Here is a 19,688-nt window from a genome sequence, read left to right on the forward strand (position 1 = left end):
TGGAAGGGGAGGAGGCTTCAGAGAAAAAGGACATGAAGGGGGCCGCAGGGGTGTCTGGAGGGGAATGAGGGTCCAGAGAAGGGAGACCGCAGGGGAGTCTGGAGGGGAATGAGAGACATAAAGGGGGATGAGGCTTCAGAGAAGGGGGCTGGGGGACATGAAGAGCTACAGGGAAGGGGTCTGAAAGACATAAAGGTGGGCTGCAGGGGAGGCTGGAGTGGGACGCGGCTCCAGAGAAGGGGGCTGAGGGACATGGAGGGGGATGAGACTCCAGAGAAGGGGGAGCGCAGGGGAGTCTGGAAGGGGAGGAGGCTTCAGAGAAAAGGGACATGAAGGGGGCCGCAGGGGAGTCTGTAGGGGGAGGAGGCTCCAGGGAAGGGGGACTGCAGGGGAGTCTGGAGGGGAATGAGGTTCCAGAGAAGGGGGGCTGCAGGGAGGGCCAAAGCACTGAAAAGTCCCAGATGAGGGGGCAGGAGAGTAGGGTGAAGGAGTTGTTTTTTGTAGGTGGGGGAGGGGTTAGTGGAGTCATTAGCAGTGGGTTAGAGTGGTTGGGGGGCACAGGGGTGTGGAGGAGGATAGTGATCTGGGGAAGGAGAAGGAGCGCAGGAGAGCCTGGAAGGGACAGAAGAGTCTGGGGGGGCGGACGGGTCTGAAGTGTGCGGAAAAAACGTTCCTGCCAGCCTCTGTCTCTCCGCGGGGTACAAGATCTGGTGGGGGTCGCAGACGGCCGGGACCATAGCGGCAGCACAGAGGATGTCAGCAGCGCTCAGGAGATGGGGGCGCACAAGCTGCCGGCGGGGAGATCATGCGCCTCTCAGCAGCACAGAGGATGTCAGCAGACATTGCGCTGCCGCGGCCCCGCCCCCTCCCCGTGGCTCCACCCTCCTCGCTGACGCAGCCGCCGCGCCCCTCGTTCACCTGCCGGAGGCTGCGGACTGCGGGTCCCTCCTGTGAGCAGCGCCCTGCGGACGCCCGGAGGTGAGTGCCCGGTGGGTGTCACTGCGGGTGAGCGCTCTGCAGCGACTCCTCCCCCTCTGGTTGCCCGCAGCTGTCTGACACCGCAATGAGGCTCCTACGGCACCGGATCCAGATGTGGGCAGGTAACGGGCGGCGACCGGGAGCCCGGCAGACAAAAGGGGTGACGTCACACCACCGAGTACAGAGAGACGGGTGACGTCATCAGCCACAGGAAAGGCCGTCGTGTATGATGGAGATACTGGGGGGAGCCGAAGATGATGGAGCTGCGGGGGAGATAATAGTAGCAGAGGATGCCTGTCTGCCGATCCCCACCATAGACTACTACTACCCCCAACATCATCATCTACCCCTCCACCATATACTACTACCCCCAACATATCATCACCACCTACCTCTCCATCATATACTACTACCCCCAACATCACCACCTACCTCTCCATCATATACTACTACTACCCCCAACATCATCATCTACCTCTCCATCATATACTACTACCCCCAACATCATCACCTACCTCTCCATCATATACTACTACCCCCAACATCATCATCTACCTCTCCATCATATACTACTACTACCCCCAACATCATCACCTACCTCTCCATCATATACTACTACCCCCAACATCATCATCTACCCCTCCATCATATACTACTACTACCCCCAACATCATCATCTACCTCTCCATCATATACTACTACCCCCAACATCATCACCTACCTCTCCATCATATACTACTACCCCCAACATCATCATCTACCCCTCCATCATATACTACTACTACCCCCAACATCTCATCATCTACGCCTCCATCATATACTACTACTCCTAATATCCCCAACATATCACCACCTACCTCTCCATCATATACTACTACTCCTAATATCCCCAACATATGACCACCTACCTCTCCACCATATACTACTACTCCTAATATCCCCAACATATCACCACCTACCCCTCCATCATATACTACTACTCCTAATATCCCCAACATATCACCACCTACCCCTCCATCATATACTACTACTCCTAATATCCCCAACATATCACCACCTACCTCTGCATCATATACTACTACTCCTAATATCCCCAACATATCATCACCTACCTCTCCATCATATACTACTACTCCTAATATCCCCAACATATCACCACCTACCTCTGCATCATATACTACTACTCCTAATATCCCCAACATATCATCACCTACCTCTCCATCATATACTACTACTCCTAATATCCCCAACATATCACCACCTACCCCTCCATCATATACTACTACTCCTAATATCCCCAACATATCACCACCTACCCCTCCATCATATACTACTACTCCTAATATCCCCAACATATCACCACCTACCCCTCCATCATATACTACTACTCCTAATATCCCCAACATATCACCACCTACCTCTGCATCATATACTACTACTCCTAATATCCCCAACATATCATCACCTACCCCTCCATCATATACTGCTACTCCTAATATCCCCAACATATCACCACCTACCCCTCCATCATATACTACTACTCCTAATATCCCCAACATATCACCACCTACCTCTGCATCATATACTACTACTCCTAATATCCCCAACATATCACCACCTACCCCTCCATCATATACTACTACTCCTAATATCCCCAACATATCACCACCTACCCCTCCATCATATACTACTACTCCTAATATCCCCAACATATCACCTACCCCTCCATCATATACTACTACTCCTAATATCCCCAACATATCACCACCTACCTCTGCATCATATACTACTACTCCTAATATCCCCAACATATCACCACCTACCTCTCCATCATATACTACTACTCCTAATATCCCCAACATATCACCTACCCCTCCATCATATACTACTACTCCTAATATCCCCAACATATCACCACCTACCTCTGCATCATATACTACTACTCCTAATATCCCCAACATATCACCACCTACCCCTCCATCATATACTACTACTCCTAATATCCCCAACATATCACCACCTACCCCTCCATCATATACTACTACTCCTAATATCCCCAACATATCACCACCTACCTCTGCATCATATACTACTACTCCTAATATCCCCAACATATCATCACCTACCTCTCCATCATATACTACTCCTCCTAATATCCCCAACATATCACCACCTACCCCTCCATCATATACTACTACTCCTAATATCCCCAACATATCATCACCTACCTCTCCATCATATACTACTACTCCTAATATCCCCAACATATCATCACCTACCTCTCCATCATATACTACTACTCCTAATATCCCCAACATATCACCACCTACCCCTCCATCATATACTACTACTCCTAATATCCCCAACATATCATCACCTACCTCTCCATCATATACTACTCCTCCTAATATCCCCAACATATCACCACCTACCCCTCCATCATATACTACTACTCCTAATATCCCCAACATATCACCACCTACCCCTCCATCATATACTACTACTCCTAATATCCCCAACATATCACCACCTACCTCTGCATCATATACTACTACTCCTAATATCCCCAACATATCATCACCTACCCCTCCATCATATACTGCTACTCCTAATATCCCCAACATATCACCACCTACCCCTCCATCATATACTACTACTCCTAATATCCCCAACATATCACCACCTACCTCTGCATCATATACTACTACTCCTAATATCCCCAACATATCACCACCTACCTCTGCATCATATACTACTACTCTTAATATCCCCAACATATCACCACCTACCCCTCCATCATATACTACTACTCCTAATATCCCCAACATATCACCACCTACCTCTGCATCATATACTACTACTCCTAATATCCCCAACATATCACCACCTACCTCTCCATCATATACTACTACTCCTAATATCCCCAACATATCACCTACCCCTCCATCATATACTACTACTCCTAATATCCCCAACATATCACCACCTACCTCTGCATCATATACTACTACTCCTAATATCCCCAACATATCATCACCTACCCCTCCATCATATACTACTACTCCTAATATCTCCATCATATCATCACCTACCTCTCCATCATATACTACTACTCCTAATATCCCCAACATATCACCACCTACCCCTCCATCATATACTACTACTCCTAATATCCCCAACATCTCACCACCTACCTCTGCATCATATACTACTACTCCTAATATCCCCAACATGTCACCACCTACCTCTGCATCATATACTACTACTCCTAATATCCCCAACATATCACCACCTACCTCTCCACCATATACTACTACTCCTAATATCCCTAACATATCACCACCTACCCCTCCATCATATACTACTACTCCTAATATCCCCAACATATCACCACCTACCTCTCCACCATATACTACTACTCCTAATATCCCCAACATATCACCACCTACCCCTCCATCATATACTACTACTCCTAATATCCCCAACATATCACCACCTACCTCTGCATCATATACTACTACTCCTAATATCCCCAACATATCACCACCTACCCCTCCATCATATACTACTACTCCTAATATCCCTAACATATCACCACCTACCCCTCCATCATATACTACTACTCCTAATATCCCCAACATATCACCACCTACCTCTCCATCATATACTACTACTCCTAATATCCCCAACATATCACCACCTACCTCTCCATCATATACTACTACTCCTAATATCCCCAACATATAACCACCTACCCCTCCATCATATACTACTACTCCTAATATCCCCAACATATCACCACCTACCTCTCCATCATATACTACTACTCCTAATATCCCCAACATGTCATCACCTACCTCTCCATCATATACTACTACTCCTAATATCCCCAACATATCACCACCGACCTCTCCATCATATACTACTACTCCTAATATCCCCAACATATCATCACCTACCTCTCCATCATATACTACTACTCCTAATATCCCCAACATATCATCACCTACCTCTCCATCATATACTACTACTCCTAATATCCCCAACATATCACCACCTACCCCTCCATCATATACTACTACTCCTAATATCCCCAACATATCATCACCTACCTCTCCATCATATACTACTACTCCTAATATCCCCAACATATCACCACCTACCTCTGCATCATATACTACTACTCCTAATATCCCCAACATATCATCACCTACCTCTCCATCATATACTACTACTCCTAATATCCCCAACATATCACCACCTACCTCTCCATCATATACTACTACTCCTAATATCCCCAACATATCATCACCTACCTCTCCATCATATACTACTACTCCTAATATCCCCAACATATCACCACCTACCCCTCCATCATATACTACTACTCCTAATATCCCCAACATATCACCACCTACCTCTCCATCATATACTACTACTCCTAATATCCCCAACATCTCACCACCTACCTCTGCATCATATACTACTACTCCTAATATCCCTAACATATCACCACCTACCTCTCCATCATATACTACTACTCCTAATATCCCCAACATATCACCACCTACCTCTCCATCATATACTACTACTCCTAATATCCCCAACATATCACCACCTACCTCTCCACCATATACTACTACTCCTAATATCCCTAACATATCATCACCTACCTCTCCATCTTATACTACTACTCCTAATATCCCCAACATATCACCACCTACCTCTGCATCATATACTACTACTCCTAATATCCCCAACATATCATCACCTACCTCTCCATCATATACTACTACTCCTAATATCCCCAACATATCACCACCTACCTCTCCATCATATACTACTACTCCTAATATCCCCAACATATCATCACCTACCTCTCCATCATATACTACTACTCCTAATATCCCCAACATATCACCACCTACCCCTCCATCATATACTACTACTCCTAATATCCCCAACATATCACCACCTACCTCTCCATCATATACTACTACTCCTAATATCCCCAACATATCACCACCTACCCCTCCATCATATACTACTACTCCTAATATCCCCAACATATCACCACCTACCTCTCCATCATATACTACTACTCCTAATATCCCCAACATATCACCACCTACCTCTCCATCATATACTACTACTCCTAATATCCCCAACATATCACCACCTACCTCTCCATCATATACTAGTACTCCTAATATCCCCAACATATCACCACCTACCTCCCCATCATATACTACTACTCCTAATATCCCCAACATATCACCACCTACCTCTCCATCATATACTACTACTCCTAATATCCCCAACATATCATCACCTACCTCTCCATCATATACTACTACTCCTAATATCCCCAACATATCACCACCTACCCCTCCATCATATACTACTACTCCTAATATCCCCAACATATCATCACCTACCCCTCCATCATATACTACTACTCCTAATATCCCCAACATATCACCACCTACCTCTGCATCATATACTACTACTCCTAATATCCCCAACATATCATCACCTACCCCTCCATCATATACTACTACTCCTAATATCCCCAACATATCACCACCTACCCCTCCATCATATACTACTACTCCTAATATCCCCAACATATCATCACCTACCTCTGCATCATATACTACTACTCCTAATATCCCCAACATATCACCACCTACCCCTCCATCATATACTACTACGCCTAATATCCCCAACATATCACCACCTACCTCTTCATCATATACTAGTACTCCTAATATCCCCAACATATGATCACCTACCTCTCCATCATATACTACTACTCCTAATATCCCCAACATATCACCACTGACCTCTCCATCATATACTAGTACTCCTAATATCCCCAACATATGATCACCTACCTCTCCATCATATACTACTACTCCTAATATCCCCAACATATCACCACTGACCTCTCCATCATATACTACTACTCCTAATATCCCCAACATATCATCACCTACCTCTCCATCATATACTACTCCTCCTAATATCCCCAACATATCACCACCTACCTCTCCATCATATACTACTACTCCTAATATCCCCAACATATCATCACCTACCTATCCATCATATACTACTCCTCCTAATATCCCCAACATATCACCACCTACCTCTCCATCATATACTACTACTCCTAATATCCCCAACATATCATCACCTACCTATCCATCATATACTACTACTCCTAATATCCCCAACATATCACCACCTACCCCTCCATCATATACTACTACTCCTAATATCCCCAACATATCATCACCTACCCCTCCATCATATACTACTACTCCTAATATCCCCAACATATCATCACCTACCTCTCCATCATATACTACTACTCCTAATATCCCCAACATATCATCACCTACCTATCCATCATATACTACTACTCCTAATATCCCCAACATATCACCACCTACCCCTCCATCATATACTACTACTCCTAATATCCCCAACATATCATCACCTACCTCTCCATCATATACTACTACTCCTAATATCCCCAACATATCATCACCTACCTCTCCATCTTATACTACTACTCCTAATATCTCCATCATATCACCTACCTCTCCATCATATACTACTACTCCTAATATCCCCAACATATCATCACCTACCTCTCCATCATATACTACTACTCCTAATATCCCCAACATATCACCACCTACCCCTCCATCATATACTACTACTCCTAATATCCCCAACATATCATCACCTACCTCTCCATCATATACTACTACTCCTAATATCCCCAACATATCACCACCTACCTCTGCATCATATACTACTACTCCTAATATCCCCAACATATCATCACCTACCTCTCCATCATATACTACTACTCCTAATATCCCCAACATATCACCACCTACCTCTCCATCATATACTACTACTCCTAATATCCCCAACATATCATCACCTACCTCTCCATCATATACTACTACTCCTAATATCCCCAACATATCACCACCTACCCCTCCATCATATACTACTACTCCTAATATCCCCAACATATCACCACCTACCTCTCCATCATATACTACTACTCCTAATATCCCCAACATCTCACCACCTACCTCTGCATCATATACTACTACTCCTAATATCCCCAACATATCACCACCTACCTCTGCATCATATACTACTACTCCTAATATCCCCAACATATCACCACCTACCTCTCCACCATATACTACTACTCCTAATATCCCTAACATATCACCACCTACCTCTCCATCATATACTACTACTCCTAATATCCCCAACATATCACCACCTACCTCTCCACCATATACTACTACTCCTAATATCCCCAACATATCACCACCTACCCCTCCTTCATATACTACTACTCCTAATATCCCCAACATATCACCACCTACCTCTGCATCATATACTACTACTCCTAATATCCCCAACATATCACCACCTACCCCTCCATCATATACTACTACTCCTAATATCCCTAACATATCACCACCTACCCCTCCATCATATACTACTACTCCTAATATCCCCAACATATCACCACCTACCCCTCCATCATATACTACTACTCCTAATATCCCCAACATATCACCACCTACCCCTCCATCATATACTACTACTCCTAATATCCCTAACATATCACCACCTACCCCTCCATCATATACTACTACTCCTAATATCCCCAACATATCACCACCTACCCCTCCATCATATACTACTACTCCTAATATCCCCAACATATCACCACCTACCTCTGCATCATATACTACTACTCCTAATATCCCCAACATATCATCACCTACCCCTCCATCATATACTACTACTCCTAATATCCCCAACATATCACCACCTACCTCTGCATCATATACTACTACTCCTAATATCCCCAACATATCACCACCTACCCCTCCATCATATACTACTACTCCTAATATCCCTAACATATCACCACCTACCCCTCCATCATATACTACTACTCCTAATATCCCCAACATATCACCACCTACCCCTCCATCATATACTGCTACTCCTAATATCCTCAACATATCACCACCTACCTCTGCATCATATACTACTACTCCTAATATCCCCAACATATCACCACCTACCCCTCCATCATATACTACTACTCCTAATATCCCTAACATATCATCACCTACCTTTCCATCATATACTACTACTCCTAATATCCCCAACATATCACCACCGACCTCTCCATCATATACTACTACTCCTAATATCCCCAACATATAATCACCTACCCCTCCATCATATACTACTACTCCTAATATCCCCAACATATCACCACCTACCTCTGCATCATATACTACTACTCCTAATATCCCCAACATATCATCACCTACCTCTCCATCATATACTACTACTCCTAATATCCCCAACATATCACCACCGACCTCTCCATCATATACTACTACTCCTAATATCCCCAACATATCATCACCTACCTCTCCATCATATACTACTACTCCTAATATCCCCAACATATCACCACCTACCTCTGCATCATATACTACTACTCCTAATATCCCCAACATATCATCACCTACCTCTCCATCATATACTACTACTCCTAATATCCCCAACATATCACCACCTACCTCTCCATCATATACTACTACTCCTAATATCCCCAACATATCATCACCTACCTCTCCATCATATACTACTACTCCTAATATCCCCAACATATCACCACCTACCCCTCCATCATATACTACTACTCCTAATATCCCCAACATATCACCACCTACCTCTCCATCATATACTACTACTCCTAATATCCCCAACATATCACCACCTACCCCTCCATCATATACTACTACTCCTAATATCCCCAACATATCACCACCTACCTCTCCATCATATACTACTACTCCTAATATCCCCAACATATCACCACCTACCTCTCCATCATATACTACTACTCCTAATATCCCCAACATATCACCACCTACCTCTCCATCATATACTAGTACTCCTAATATCCCCAACATATCACCACCTACCTCCCCATCATATACTACTACTCCTAATATCCCCAACATATCACCACCTACCTCTCCATCATATACTACTACTCCTAATATCCCCAACATATCATCACCTACCTCTCCATCATATACTACTACTCCTAATATCCCCAACATATCACCACCTACCCCTCCATCATATACTACTACTCCTAATATCCCCAACATATCATCACCTACCCCTCCATCATATACTACTACTCCTAATATCCCCAACATATCACCACCTACCTCTGCATCATATACTACTACTCCTAATATCCCCAACATATCATCACCTACCCCTCCATCATATACTACTACTCCTAATATCCCCAACATATCACCACCTACCCCTCCATCATATACTACTACTCCTAATATCCCCAACATATCATCACCTACCTCTGCATCATATACTACTACTCCTAATATCCCCAACATATCACCACCTACCCCTCCATCATATACTACTACGCCTAATATCCCCAACATATCACCACCTACCTCTTCATCATATACTAGTACTCCTAATATCCCCAACATATGATCACCTACCTCTCCATCATATACTACTACTCCTAATATCCCCAACATATCACCACTGACCTCTCCATCATATACTAGTACTCCTAATATCCCCAACATATGATCACCTACCTCTCCATCATATACTACTACTCCTAATATCCCCAACATATCACCACTGACCTCTCCATCATATACTACTACTCCTAATATCCCCAACATATCATCACCTACCTCTCCATCATATACTACTCCTCCTAATATCCCCAACATATCACCACCTACCTCTCCATCATATACTACTACTCCTAATATCCCCAACATATCATCACCTACCTATCCATCATATACTACTCCTCCTAATATCCCCAACATATCACCACCTACCTCTCCATCATATACTACTACTCCTAATATCCCCAACATATCATCACCTACCTATCCATCATATACTACTACTCCTAATATCCCCAACATATCACCACCTACCCCTCCATCATATACTACTACTCCTAATATCCCCAACATATCATCACCTACCCCTCCATCATATACTACTACTCCTAATATCCCCAACATATCATCACCTACCTCTCCATCATATACTACTACTCCTAATATCCCCAACATATCATCACCTACCTATCCATCATATACTACTACTCCTAATATCCCCAACATATCACCACCTACCCCTCCATCATATACTACTACTCCTAATATCCCCAACATATCATCACCTACCTCTCCATCATATACTACTACTCCTAATATCCCCAACATATCATCACCTACCTCTCCATCTTATACTACTACTCCTAATATCTCCATCATATCACCTACCTCTCCATCATATACTACTACTCCTAATATCCCCAACATATCACCACCTACCCCTCCATCATATACTACTACTCCTAATATCCCCAACATATCATCACCTACCTCTCCATCATATACTACTACTCCTAATATCCCCAACATATCATCACCTACCTCTCCATCATATACTACTCCTCCTAATATCCCCAACATATCATCACCTACCTCTCCATCATATACTACTACTCCTAATATCCCCAACATATCATCACCTACCTCTCCATAATATACTACTCCTCCTAATATCTCCAACATATCATCACCTACCCCTCCATCATATACTACTACTCCTAATATCCCCAACATATCATCACCTACCTCTCCATCATACACTACTACTCCTAATATCCCCAACATATCACCTACCTCTCCATCATATACTACTACTCCTAATATCCCCAACATATCACCACCTACCTCTCCATCATATACTACTACTCCTAATATCCACATCATATCACCACCTACCTCTCCATCATATACTACTACTCCTAATATCCCCAACATATCATCACCTACCTCTCCATCATATACTACTACTCCTAATATCTCCATCATATCACCACCTACCTCTCCATCATATACTAGTACTCCTAATATCCCCAACATATGATCACCTACCTCTCCATCATATACTACTACTCCTAATATCCCCAACATATCATCACCTACCCCTCCATCATATACTACTACTCCTAATATCCCCAACATATCACCACCTACCTCTGCATCATATACTACTACTCCTAATATCCCCAACATATCATCACCTACCTCTCCATCATATACTACTACTCCTAATATCCCCAACATATCACCACCTACCTATCCATCATATACTACTACTCCTAATATCCCCAACATATCACCACCTACCTCTCCATCATATACTACTACTCCTAATATCCCCAACATATCATCACCTGCCTCTCCATCATATACTACTACTCCTAATATCCCCAACATATCATCACCTACCCCTTCATCATATACTACTACTCCTAATATCCCCAACATATCACCTACCTCTCCATCATATACTACTACTCCTAATATCCCCAACATATCATCACCTACCTCTCCATCTTATACTACTACTCCTAATATCTCCATCATATCACCTACCTCTCCATCATATACTACTACTCCTAATATCCCCAACATATCACCACCTACCCCTCCATCATATACTACTACTCCTAATATCCCTAACATATCATCACCTACCTCTCCATCATATACTACTACTCCTAATATCCCTAACATATCATCACCTACCCCTCCATCATATACTACTACTCCTAATATCCCCAACATATCACCATCTACCTCTCCATAATATACTACTACTCCTAATATCTCCAACATATCATCACCTACCTCTCCATCATATACTACTACTCCTAATATCCCCAACATATCACCACCTACCTATCCATCATATACTACTACTCCTAATATCCCCAACATATCACCTACCTCTCCATCATATACTACTACTCCTAATATCCCCAACATATCACCTACCTCTCCATCATATACTACTACTCCTAATATCCCCACCATATCACCACCTACCTCTGCATCATATACTACTACTCCTAATATCCCCAACATATCACCACCTACCTCTCCATCATATACTACTACTCCTAATATCCACATCATATCACCACCTACCTCTCCATCATATACTACTCCTCCTAATATCCCCAACATATCACCACCTACATCTCCATCATATACTACTACTCCTAATATCCCCAACATGTCATCACCTACCTCTCCATCATATACTACTACTCCTAATATCTCCATCATATCACCACCTACCTCTCCATCATATACTACTACTCCTAATATCCCCAACATCTCACCACCTACCTCTCCATCATATACTGCTACTCCTAATATCCCCAACATATCATCACCTACCTCTCCATCATATACTACTACTCCTAATATCTCCATCATATCACCACCTACCCCTCCATCATATACTACTACTCCTAATATCTCCATCATATCACCACCTACCTCTCCATCATATACTACTACTCCCAATATCCCCAACATATCACCTACCTCTCCATCATATACTACTACTCCTAATATCTCCATCATATCACCACCTACCCCTCCATCATATACTACTACTCCTAATATCTCCATCATATCACCACCTACCTCTCCATCATATACTACTACTCCTAATATCCCCAACATCTCACCACCTACCTCTCCATCATATACTACTACTCCTAATATCCCCAACATATCACCTACCTCTCCATCATATACTACTACTCCTAATATCTCCATCATATCACCACCTACCCCTCCATCATATACTACTACTCCTAATATCCCCAACATATCACCACCTACCCCTCCATCATATACTACTACTCCTAATATCTCCATCATATCACCACCTACCTCTCCATCATATACTACTACTCCTAATATCCCCAACATATCATCACCTACCTCTCCATCATATACTACTACTCCTAATATCCCCAACATATCATCACCTACATCTCCATCATATACTACTACTCCTAATATCCCCAACATATAATCACCTACCTCTCCATCATATACTACTACTCCTAATATCCCCAACATATCACCTACCTCTCCATCATATACTACTACTCCTAATATCTCCATCATATCACCACCTACCCCTCCATCATATACTACTACTCCTAATATCCCCAACATCTCACCACCTACCTCTCCATCATATACTACTACTCCTAATATCCCCAACATCTCACCACCTACCCCTCCATCATATACTACTACTCCTAATATCCCCAACATATCATCACCTACCTCTCCATCATATACTACTACTCCTAATATCCCCAACATATCACCACCTACCTCTGCATCATATACTACTACTCCTAATATCCCCAACATATCACCACCTACCTCTCCACCATATACTACTACTCCTAATATCCCCAACATATCACCACCTACCTCTCCATCATATACTACTACTCCTAATATCCCCAACATATCACCTACCCCTCCATCATATACTACTACTCCTAATATCCCCAACATATCACCACCTACCTCTCCATCATATACTACTACTCCTAATATCCCCAACATATCACCACCTACCTCTCCATCATATACTACTACTCCTAATATCCCCAACATATCACCACCTACCTCTCCATCATATACTACTACTCCTAATATCCCCAACATATCACCACCTACCTCTCCATCATATACTACTACTCCTAATATCCCCAACATATCATCACCTACCCCTCCATCATATACTACTACTCCTAATATCCCCAACATATCATCACCTACCTCTCCATCATATACTACTACTCCTAATATCCCCAACATATCACCACCTACCCCTCCATCATATACTACTACTCCTAATATCCCCAACATATCACCGCCTACCTCTGCATCATATACTACTACTCCTAATATCCCCAACATATCATCACCTACCCCTCCATCATATACTACTACTCCTAATATCCCCAACATATCACCACCTACCTCTCCATCATATACTACTACTCCTAATATCCCCAACATATCACCACCTACCTCTCCATCATACACTACTACTCCTAATATCCCCAACATGTCATCACCTACCTCTGCATCATATACTACTACTCCTAATATCCCCAACATATCATCACCTACCCCTCCATCATATACTACTACTCCTAATATCCCCAACATATCACCACCTACCTCTCCATCATATACTACTACTCCTAATATCCCCAACATATCACCTACCCCTCCATCATATACTACTACTCCTAATATCCCCAACATATCACCACCTACCTCTCCATCATATACTACTACTCCTAATATCCCCAACATATCACCACCTACCTCTCCATCATATACTACTACTCCTAATATCCCCAACATATCACCACCTACCTCTCCATCATATACTACTACTCCTAATATCCCCAACATATCACCACCTACCTCTCCATCATATACTACTACTCCTAATATCCCCAACATATCATCACCTACCCCTCCATCATATACTACTACTCCTAATATCCCCAACATATCATCACCTACCTCTCCATCATATACTACTACTCCTAATATCCCCAACATATCACCACCTACCCCTCCATCATATACTACTACTCCTAATATCCCCAACATATCACCGCCTACCTCTGCATCATATACTACTACTCCTAATATCCCCAACATATCATCACCTACCCCTCCATCATATACTACTACTCCTAATATCCCCAACATATCACCACCTACCTCTCCATCATATACTACTACTCCTAATATCCCCAACATATCACCACCTACCTCTCCATCATACACTACTACTCCTAATATCCCCAACATATCATCACCTACCTCTCCATCATATACTACTACTCCTAATATCTCCAACATATCATCACCTACCTCTCCATCATATACTACTACTCCTAATATCCCCAACATGTCATCACCTACCTCTCCATCTTATACTACTACTCCTAATATCTCCAACATATCATCACCTACCTCTCCATCATATACTACTACTCCTAATATCTCCAACATATCATCACCTACCTCTCCATCATATACTACTACTCCTAATATCTCCATCATATCACCACCTACCTCTCCATCATATACTACTACTCCTAATATCCCCAACATATCATCACCTACCTCTCCATCATATACTACTACTCCTAATATCCCCAACATATCATCACCTACCCCTCCATCATATACTACTACTCCTAATATCTCCATCATATCACCACCTACCTCTCCATCATATACTACTACTCCTAATATCCCCAACATATCATCACCTACCTCTCCATCATATACTACTACTCCTAATATCCCCAACATATCACCACCTACCTCTCCATCATATACTACTACTCCTAATATCCCCAACATATCATCACCTACCTCTCCATCATATACTACTACTCCTAATATCCCCAACATATCACCACCTACCCCTCCATCATATACTACTACTCCTAATATCCCCAACATATCACCACCTACCTCTCCATCTTATACTACTACTCCTAATATCCCCAACATATCATCACCTACCTCTCCATCATATACTACTACTCCTAATATCCCCAACATATCACCACCTACCTCTCCATCATATACTACTACTCCTAATATCCCCAACATATCATCACCTACCTCTCCATCATATACTACTACTCCTAATATCCCCAACATATCATCACCTACCTCTCCATCTTATACTACTACTCCTAATATCCCCAACATATCATCACCTACCTCTCCATCATATACTACTACTCCTAATATCACCAACATATCACCTACCTCTCCATCTTATACTACTACTCCTAATATCTCCATCATATCACCACCTACCCCTCCATCATATACTACTACTCCTAATATCCCCAACATATCACCTACCTCTCCACCATATACTACTACTCCTAATATCTCCATCATATCACCACCTACCTCTCCATCATATACTACTACTCCTAATATCCCCAACATATCGTCACCTACCTCTCCATAATATACTACTACTCCTAATATCTTCATCATATCACGTACCTCTCCATCATATACTACTACTCCTAATATCCCCAACATATCACCACCTACCTCTCCATCATATACTACAACTCCTAATATCCCCAACATCTCACCACCTACCTCTGCATCATATACTACTACTCCTAATATCCCCAACATATCATCACCTACCCCTCCATCATATACTACTACTCCTAATATCCCCAACATATCACCACCTACCTCTCCATCATATACTACTACTCCTAATATCCCCAACATATCATCACCTACCTCTCCATCATATACTACTACTCCTAATATCCCCAACATATCACCACCTACCCCTCCATCATATACTACTACTCCTAATATCCCCAACATATCATCACCTACCTCTCCATCATATACTACTACTCCTAATATCCGCAACATATCACCACCTACCTCTCCATCATATACTACTACTCCTAATATCCCCAACATATCACCACCTACCTCTCCATCATATACTACTACTCCTAATATACTAGTAGATATTGGCGGTAGTAGTATATGATGGAGAGGTAGGTGATGTGTTAGTGTTATTGGGGATATTGGGGGTAGTAGTATGTGATGGAGCGGTATGTGATTTGTTGGGGTTATTGGGGATATTGGGGGTAGTAGTATGTGATGGAGCGGTATGTGATTTGTTGGGGTTATTGGAGATATTGGGGGTAGTAGTATGTGATGGAGCGGTGATGTGTTGGGGATATTGGGGGTAGTAGTATGTGATGGAGCGGTAGGTGATGTGTTGGGGTTATTGGAGATATTGGGAGTAGTAGTATGTGATGGAGCGGTAGGTGATGTGTTGGGGTTATTGGAGATATTGGGAGTAGTAGTATGTGATGGAGCGGTAGGTGATGTGTTGGGGTTAGTGGGGATATTGGGGGTAGTAGTATGTGATGGAGCGGTAGGTGATGTGTTAGGGTTATTGGAGATATTGGGGGTAGTAGTATGTGATGGAGCGGTAGGTGATGTGTTGGGGTTATTGGAGATATTGGGAGTAGTAGTATGTGATGGAGCGGTAGGTGATGTGTTGGGGTTATTGGAGATATTGGGGGTAGTAGTATGTGATGGAGCGGTGGGTGATGTGTTGGGGTTATTGGAGATATTGGGGGTAGTAGTATGTGATGGAGAGGTAGGTGATGTGTTAGGGTTGGTGGGGATATTGGGGGTAGTAGTATATGATGGAGCGGTAGGTGATGTGTTGGGGTTATTGCAGATATTGGGAGTAGTAGTATGTGATGGAGCGGTAGGTGATGTGTTGGGGTTATTGGGGATATTGGGGGTAGTAGTATGTGATGGAGAGGTAGGTGATGTGTTAGGGTTGGTGGGGATATTGGGGGTAGTAGTATATGATGGAGCGGTAGGTGATGTGTTGGGGTTATTGCAGATATTGGGGGTAGTAGTATGTGATGGAGCGGTAGGTGATGTGTTGGGGTTAGTGGGGATATTGGGGGTAGTAGTATGTGATGGAGAGGTAGGTGATGTGTTAGGGTTGGTGGGGATATTGGGGGTAGTAGTATTGATGGAGCGGTAGGTGATGTGTTGGGGTTAGTGGGGATATTGGGGGTAGTAGTATTTCATGGAGAGGTAGGTGATGTGTTAGGGTTAGTGGGGATATTGGGGGTAGTAGTATGTGATGGAGCGGTAGGTGATGTGTTGGGGTTATTGTGGATATTGGGGGTAGTAGTATGTGATGGAGCGGTAGGTGATGTGTTGGGGTTATTGGAGATATTGGGGGTAGTAGTATTGATGGAGCGGTAGGTGATGTGTTGGGGTTATTGGAGATATTGGGGGTAGTAGTATGTGATGGAGCGGTAGGTGATGTGTTGGGGTTATTGGAGATATTGGGGGTAGGAGTATGTGATGGAGCAGTAGGTGATGTGTTGGGGTTATTGGAGATATTGGGGGTAGTAGTATATGATGGAGCGGTAGGTGATGTGTTAGGGTTATTGGGGATATTGGGGGTAGTAGTTTGTGATGGAGCGGTAGGTGATGTGTTGGGGTTATTGGGGATATTGGGGGTAGTAGTATGTGATGGAGCGGTAGGTGATGTGTTAGGGTTATTGGAGATATTGGGGGTAGTAGTATGTGATGGAGCGGTAGGTGATGTGTTGGGGTTATTGGGGATATTGGGGGTAGTAGTATGTGATGGAGCGGTAGGTGATACGTTGGGGTTATTGGGGATATTGGGGGTAGTAGTATGTGATGGAGCGGTAGGTGATGTGTTGGGGTTAGTGGAGATATTGGGGGTAGTAGTATGTGATGGAGCGGTAGGTGATGTGTTGGGGTTATTGTAGATATTGGGGGTAGTAGTATGTGATGGAGCGGTAGGTGATGTGTTGGGGTTAGTGGGGATATTGGGGGTAGTAGTATGTGATGGAGCTGTAGGTGATGTGTTGGGGTTATTGGGGATATTGGGGGTAGTAGTATGTGATGGAGCGGTAGGTGATGTGTTGGGGTTATTGGGGGTATTGGGGGTAGTAGTATGTGATGGAGCGGTAGGTGATGTGTTGGGGTTATTGGGGGTATTGGGGGTAGTAGTATGTGAGGGAGCGGTAGGTGATGTGTTGGGGTTATTGGAGATATTGGGGGTAGTAG

At 43.2% G+C, this 19,688-nt stretch overlaps 1 protein-coding gene across 3 annotated transcripts in view; it reads left to right on the forward strand.

Annotated features, from left to right (window-relative positions):
- The first annotated feature begins 897 nt into the window (after window positions 1–897).
- Window positions 898–19,688, forward strand: part of NDRG4 (NDRG family member 4) — a 78,900-nt gene continuing 60,109 nt past the window's right edge. Inside the window, exon 1 of one of the 3 annotated variants that reach the window (XM_066583944.1) lies at window positions 898–978. Coding sequence is in view for 1 of the 3 variants with exons in the window: in XM_066583942.1 (XP_066440039.1) it covers window positions 1,064–1,100 (37 nt within the window). In the remaining 2 variants the exon portion in view is untranslated. Of the gene's footprint in view, window positions 979–1,028; window positions 1,101–1,240; window positions 1,259–19,688 lie in introns of those variants that run through there. The other 2 variants (XM_066583942.1, XM_066583946.1) reach the window with 2 other exon arrangements.

Source organism: Eleutherodactylus coqui, chromosome 11 (assembly GCF_035609145.1).
Source record: "Eleutherodactylus coqui strain aEleCoq1 chromosome 11, aEleCoq1.hap1, whole genome shotgun sequence".
NCBI classification, from domain to species: Eukaryota; Metazoa; Chordata; class Amphibia; order Anura; family Eleutherodactylidae; genus Eleutherodactylus; species Eleutherodactylus coqui.